This window comes from Achroia grisella, unplaced genomic scaffold (assembly GCF_030625045.1).
Source record: "Achroia grisella isolate CSIRO2021 unplaced genomic scaffold, CSIRO_AGI_Agris_v1 utg783, whole genome shotgun sequence".
NCBI classification, from domain to species: domain Eukaryota; kingdom Metazoa; phylum Arthropoda; class Insecta; order Lepidoptera; family Pyralidae; genus Achroia; species Achroia grisella.
This window is the reverse complement of record NW_026713023.1, coordinates 303,055-310,679: the sequence shown is the minus strand read 5'-3', so window position 1 is coordinate 310,679 and position 7,625 is coordinate 303,055. Positions and strand designations below refer to the sequence as shown.

The window sequence follows — 7,625 nt, the reverse complement described above, 5'->3', positions numbered from 1 at the left end:
TGCAATGTATAAATAAATAATTTAATAATGTATATCAACAGTGTATTAACGGTTATTTCTGATCGTTTAAGGTGAACGGGAATCTTAATAGTTGCTCTATTGTAATGAAATAATAGCTTATCAGGTAATTCTACCAGCAGTTCAGAACTCGTACCGATTAATTGACATGCCGTAATCATGTGCATGAACACCTCAGTCTCGCCTCAGTCTTATCTATTTCGGGCATCAAGCAGCTTTCATTGGAAACTGTTTCGGATGAAGGGTAAGATATGGCAGTGAAATTACAAGGTATGAAAGTATAACATCTTAGTTCTCTTATACTAATAAATATAAAGACAATTCGTAATTATATTACACTTTTATTTAATAAATTGCAAATCTATACATTTTAGAACACATGAAATTTTCTAATGCAGTTAGTACCTAATAGTGGTAGCCGGTCTGCTCGTCGAAACTCTGCTGGGGAATGTTCTGGAAGTTGTTCGAGGATTTGGGAGCCAAGTATTGACGGCTGGCAGCGCCCGACTGGGATGAGCTCTGGTACTGCTGGCTAAAGCGACCAGATTGCGAGCCGGAGGATCCAGCTGAACCGAACTGGGGCTGGCCGTATTGAGAGCTTGGGCCGTTACCAGGAGCTAAGTACTGGTTGCTGGGACCGCTGCTGGGGGCGCCGTATTGCGAGCTTGGGGTTTGGGATCCAAACTGAGAACCAGATTGAGCTCCAAATTGGGAGTTGGACGATTGACCACCGAAGCGAGAGCTAGTTGACACGCCGCCAAAGTGGGATCCACCATCTATAAAGTATATTGACACATTTCAGGCTATGCGATAATTTCTTTTTAATTTATCAATTAAAAAAATATAACTTTTTATGGTTGTCTTTGACGGTTACGTTTTTTATGTGAGATTTTTTTACAATATAGTTACAATGAGAAAATAAGCTAACGACTCACTTTACGGCGATTGTCAAAGGTGGTATAAGTATTTTAATTAGACATAAACATCTATATAAGTAATAAAATGTAAAAAAAACTTGTCTTGTGAGACTTTAAAAATTAAGAAATTCAGTTCAGTGTCTTGCCAGTATTTAATTGAATCTGTATATTCAAAAAAAAAAATTAAAACAGAAAACTTGACGTCCATAAGCGGCTAAAATGTTCTACATGAATAAATGATTTTGGATTTAGATTTTGGTCTTGAGTTAACTGTTTCACCATTTTATTTTGAAATTGACAAGACATTATAATTTTCTTGGATGTCTAATCCATATATAAATTCTAATTTCTAAACATAGACCTTTTCGAGACAAATTGTTATAACAAAATTTGTCCAATTAGCGTTTATAAAGATAATAATGTAATAGCATCCGATTACAATTACCTTCACATGTTACGTGATACATAATACTTTAAAATTCAAGTACAAACTAACTTTGATCTTACTAATATTATAAACACGAAAGTTTTGAGTAAGGATGGATGGATGTTTGTCACACACGCAAAAACTACTACAGGGATGATAAAACTTTACAGTAATATAGTTTATATATCAGAATAACATATCAGATATCAATTATAAAGATTTTATGTCAATTGAGCGAAATATAATGTCAAGTAAGTGTAATGCAGACAAAATTGCGCGGGACCACTAATTTACAGATATATTAAAATATTTTTCACTTACTCTGGGAGCCGAATTGACCGTTGCCTCCAGATGATCCACGGTTGGGAGGAAGGTACTGGTTGGAAGTAGCGGCACCGAAAGAGCCCGACGAACCTAATCCATTGGAACCAGACGATCCGAATCCATTTGATCCAGAAGAGCCAAATCCATTTGATCCTGAAGAGCCAAATCCGCCAGCGCCGCCCGAGCCGAATCCATTGGAGCCTCCGAAAGATCCCTGAGAGCCACTGCCGAAACCGTTGGATCCTTTGCCGAAACTGTTGCCGTTGGAACCGAATCCACCCAGGCTGTTACCACCCTGGTCTGGGGGGAGGTAGGAGCGCTCTAAGTTTTCCAAACGTCCAGCAGCGCAGACTGCAACAAGACCGGCGACGATGAACTGTGGAAAGAAAGTATAAAATTATTAATGTATGCCATAGTTTACAATAATTGTAGATTATATAGGAAACAGACATAGATAATAAAAAGTGAGTCTCAGAACTCTGTTATCCCAACAATCAGATACTGATGAAAGGAAAATGTCACAAAAAAAAAATTGGGATTTTACAGTATTTATTAGATCTTTGTTGTATCTAAATAAAAATCCAAAAAAATATTACTGAAATCTAAAAAAGTAATCGAAAAATATGTTGGTCCACGTAAATTGTAATTCCACTAAACTCAATAACTTTAAGTTGAATTTCGAAAATTTTTATCTGTACATTTTTCTATGAGACATATTTATTTTAAATTTGGAATCATAGAAATTATAATTTTTTCAAATTTAATTAAATGAATTCACGTTATTAAACTATTATTATTTTATTCATAATTACCAGTTTCATTGTAGAATAATTGAAAATGGTCCAAGCTGTAACAACCAAATGTGAAGCTCACACGAAACTGTGATGCTCTGAGTCGAATTGACCTATTATATACTAACTGACCTGATCTTAATCCTGATCATCTCACGCATACGACTGACGTAATGTTTTATAGAATATAATAAACGAGCATTTTCAAGTTATGATATGCATGGTCGAGTAATTACTTGCTATATACTTTTTTTTTTAGCTACCGAACGTGATGTGTTGGCCTCGTCTGTCATATATAGGAGCAACGTACATATTCAAGGATTCATTAATTAATTGTTGTTTCATCAATCGATTTTAAACGAAAGCGTTAGAACGATATCGGCATTGTTAGACTTGAAAGAGATCGTGGTCAGCGAATCAATGCGATCCTTTGAACATTCATTCGTCAAATTTACAAATTATGTATCGATGTTTATCGATTTTGCGCAATATATACATTAATATTAAAATGCGCTTTTTTTGTGTCTGTCTGTTATTCTTTTACGCCATGGAATATAATTTTTGGTGACTCTTTCTATAGATATATATTAAACCTAGGTGTAGGACTTAGATTACTTTTTGTCATGAATATAACAGAAATAAAATATGAAGGTGTGAAAGTGGAAATGACAGTTTATACGGAAAATTAATGATTTCTCTAGTAAGAAATATAAATTTAATCTTAATTATATCTTTAATAAGAAATAAGTTTAACGATAAATACACTCCAAACACTCCGACTTCTACGCAGACGATGCCGTGAGCATTAACTAGTTTTAGTATACTTAATTGTTATAGTTTTGAGAGAATGCCACTTTTATTTGATTTATCATTGTAAATTCTAATATGAAAAACTACGTATGCCCGTGGTTTATTTGATTTATCATATGTTATTTTCATATATATACTATATTATTGAAAAACTAATTTTTCCGTGAGATAACAAAGATGATCCATCCATACTCACAAACTTTTATTAAAGTGTGAATTTATTAAAATTATGATAATTATAAATATGATTAATTCTCCACTATGTAACTGGTCAAATTCTAAATTCAAATACAAAAACATAGTTGTTATAGCTAAAACATTTTGAATTTAGAATTCGAAATCCGTATACGTAAATGCAAACCATTCTCTCAAATCTATATCCGTTGCCATTCTAAAGTCATAACATGCATTGTTGGAGCCGATGCGCTCGTCCTTATAATTTAGTTGCACGTTGTTGAAATTGTATTGTTGCAAATTAGAAACGACCTCGCATTAATTACTTATTTTATTGTAAACATTAAACAATAGAGCTTTTAAAATTGGAACGTTATTTTTAAATTAAGAACATATAAAAATGTTTTTAATAATGCAGCGCTATATCGTGCGATTTTATTTTGCCAGTTTGGTTATATAAAATTATTTGAGTTAGTAGGAACATTTTTTTTTTATATGAAACTGGTACCAATGATTTTTTGGCGTATCATATTTGTTAAATTGCTTCTAACATGGATAATTTGATGAAACTACACCTTAATTAAAACAAAAATACATGTTTAAAACTGTGCAAGATGAGTGGAAGGGGATTGTTAATATTAATCTCATTGCTAGAAATGTACCATGTCAGGCCGTCGCACATGAACACACCATAGACATCATATATCATGCTCTGGATTCTACTCATCTGTTGCCATTAAAAAGGACTAAGATGCCACGTCTTTTATCCTATAATCTCACTTATATAACCCTTCAGCCAAAACATATCTTACAAAGGAAGTTCCTTGGCAGCAAAAATCTAACAATCAAAATATCTTTATTCATGTAGGTCTATTACAGACTCTTATGATATGTCAAATCTACCAATTCGGAGTGCTTTCCAGCATATGCTACGGCATTTTGGTCAAAAGGAAATAGCCTAAACAGTGAGCGTAACCCAATCAAACCTGTATGTAGCAGCAATTTTATTTAATGTTTTCTGATAAGAACAAAATGAAAGACTAAACATCTTTATTCATGTAGATCTATTACAGACTCTTATGATATGTCAAATCTACCGTCAGTTCGGAGTGCTTTCGAGCTAAGAACTGACAAGGAACTCAGTGTTAATCTAATCTAATGGAACCTACAGTAAAGCTGAATGGATGTCCTTTCAGTGCCTATATGTATGTAAAAAAGGTTATTTCATGATTATTTTTCTTCTTTCTTCTTTTTTCTTTTTTTAGGACCCAATTACAATTCAGACCCAAGTTAGGCAAGCTATAGCTTGTGTTATGTGTACTAATTATCTATATACATGTTAAATTAAGTCTAATTGTATATACATTTTATTTTGTTTTTTATTTTTTTGTTTGGTTTTGTTTATATTGTAACTGAAAAGCAATTAATATTTTTTTTTCTATTGTGTACAAATTGTTTAATTTTTAAGGGCAGTGGCCCGTTATTGTCCATCCCAGCTCATCATAAATTGAAGAAAATACAAGTTTAGTATATTATAATGACAATCTTAATCTTGTTAGTTCATAAAGATCGTAGGTTCACGGGGAACCGCAGAAAGCAATATTAATAAAATTTAAGATCGATACTATTACGATAGTTAAATAATATACTATTTTATTGGTTTTAACTATCGTTGCAAATACAATTTTATCCGGTAGTTTAATAGTTTAAAAGCAATTTACAAGATGTTTGAAGTCATAAAAATTTTGACGATAGGCTCGCGGATTTGTTGTAGGAAATCATTAAAGTTAACATCATGATGGTAATGCTTGTGGTCTAGTGGTTTGCTACCCAGAATTACGAAGAGGTCATAAGTTCAAATGGATAATATGAAAAAAAATTAGGTAAAAGAAACGTTTATATTGATGAATCGCCTCTGCTATATTCGATTTAGATAAGCTTTCAAATTTATTTAGTTTCCCGGTGTTACCATCACCGGAGAGTTAGTTAGGAAGAGACATATTTTTTGTGTGGATTTCCAGATTGGAACATACTACCTTTGGAGTTTAATATAACCACTAGACAAAAACGTTCTGTATATGGTATTTATTACTATAATATGTTCTTCAAATGCTTTCAATAGATAAATAAATATGTCCATATTTAGATATCATAAATGAACTTTCAAATATTTTAAGATCTATAATAATGAGTCTTAAGTCTGAATCCGTGTAAAAGATAAAGTGTTTCTTAGAAAGGATGACATAAATACGCACGGTAGTTTGCTGTCCAAGTTCGTGAAAGTTCTATACTGATAAATAATTAAATACCTCATTTAACTTAACATTTGACAATCTCAGCAGTCTAAAGCTTTAGCTTTAGTACATCACACCTCAATTACGATGATCGCAGGTTTGATATTTGTAAGATTGATAAATTTGTATGTTTGAGTATATTTGTGTGTATTTGTCTGGAAAATAATAATTATTTACTTGATTTAACTTAATATTTCAAGGTATCTGTGGTCTAGCAGTTTAGTATACCGTTTACTATCAATTGTCTATTTCGATTGCTATCTCGGTACAAGGATTTCTATTTATGAGTGCGAGGCATCAAACTTGCAACCATCGGAAATATAGCGCTATGCAACCATTTGCATTTATGAGCATGTTTATTTGTATAGATCTGGGTGTTTTCTACGTAATATACGTAGAAAACTCCGACAGATATATGAATTTACAAAAAATAAATAGGTATACATTTCAGTTGCCTAGTACTCATAATAAAAGCTCTGCTTACCGTGGGACTAGATGGCGCTGTGTAATTTATTGTTATTGTTATTAATTTTAGACTTGGCTGTTTATCCCATTTCTGTTATTGATGAAACAGTAACTTAGTAACTATACGGAGTGACGGATAATTAATGGATTTTAATACTATAGTTTATCTTAGCATTAAAATTCCAAGTCGGTGCGGTTGCCTCATCTTGTGGTACAGCTAGACTCAGGAATTGGTCCATACTATGCCTGGGTCGTGCATCGACGCACGATTTGTCATCACGTGTGCCTGTGATAGGTATTTATGACAATTCTTAGAATATTAACTACGCACTTTCACGCAACTACTGCTATTATTTATTCTATGAATATTAGATGAATATTTTTGACTTGACCTTTTTTTAACGAAAATATTTTTCTCAACATCTTTCTTTTTTTGTCAAGTCAAAAGTTGTTTGTTTTTGCTTATCTCTGTAACGGCTGGACCGATTTTGACGGGACTTTCACTCGCTGATAGTTAATATTATAAGGAGTAACTTAAGCTACTTATGTTTAAGAAATTTTATTTATTTTAATAAAAAATAAAAGTTTAATTTCATGCGGACGAAGTCGTGGGTAATAGCTAATATTGTTGTACAATCGCAGCTGGATGTACTTGATAATCAAAAATAAGGGTCGGTAACTCGGATATGGATTTCCCCAGGATTTTCAGTCTTCTATAGACTATAGTTACCGTTCACCATTAGATGGTCAGTATGCTTGATTGTCCACTGGCCTTATATATAAAATTCTCGTATCACAATGTTAGTTACCATACTCCTTCGAAAGGGCTTGATCGATTCTTCTAAAATTTTATATGCATATTCAGTAGATCTGAGAATCGGCTATCATCTATTTTTCATACCTTTAAGTGATAAGGGTTGTCCACCCCTAACATTTTTTTTTATTTTTTGGACAAAATTTATTTGTGGCATAAATACATACAACCCTAAATTTTCACCCTTCAATCACCAACCCCTATTTTTTAATAGCGATTTTAATTTGTTTGGCAAAACAACGTTTGCGGAGTCAGCTAGTGTAGTATAAAAAATATGATTCACCTCAAAATCCTTAACCTAAAAACGTCATAAAAATAAAACCAGTTGTTAAGTGGCTGCTAACTGTTCCATTAACGCAATTAAAAACGTTAAGTGTAATGAGTTAAAACATAATATCGCTCTTGTATCTATATATTTTAATAATTATAGTATTTTGTATTGTACAAATTATCAGAATCCATTTTCAAATATTAAATATTATTATTATATTAATATTATTTATACAACCTCGAGGTCTAGCGGTCTAGCACACCGCTTTACGTCCAATGGTCGCTGGTTCGATTCCTCGCATAGCACAAACATTTGTATTC

General features: G+C 32.5%; 1 protein-coding gene across 1 annotated transcript; it reads right to left on the bottom strand.

The window, feature by feature from the left end:
* Window positions 1–343: 343 nt before the first annotated feature.
* On the bottom strand, window positions 344–2,598 carry LOC131851437 (pupal cuticle protein 36-like). Its single transcript, XM_059201936.1, has 3 exons — window positions 2,499–2,598; window positions 1,684–2,062; window positions 344–794 (listed from the first exon to the last, which is right to left on the bottom strand). The coding sequence occupies exons 1-3, from the start codon at window positions 2,505–2,507 to the stop codon at window positions 424–426; spliced, it is 759 nt and encodes a 252-aa protein (XP_059057919.1). The 5' UTR covers window positions 2,508–2,598; the 3' UTR covers window positions 344–423.
* Between the last annotated feature and the right edge of the window lie 5,027 nt (window positions 2,599–7,625).

Bases quoted from the DNA above. Each gene is read 5' to 3' on its own strand.
- LOC131851437 (XM_059201936.1), bottom strand. The intron at 795-1,683 runs GTAAGTGAAAAA...TATACTTTATAG, and splicing joins CGGTCAATTCGGCTCCCAGA to ATGGTGGATCCCACTTTGGC.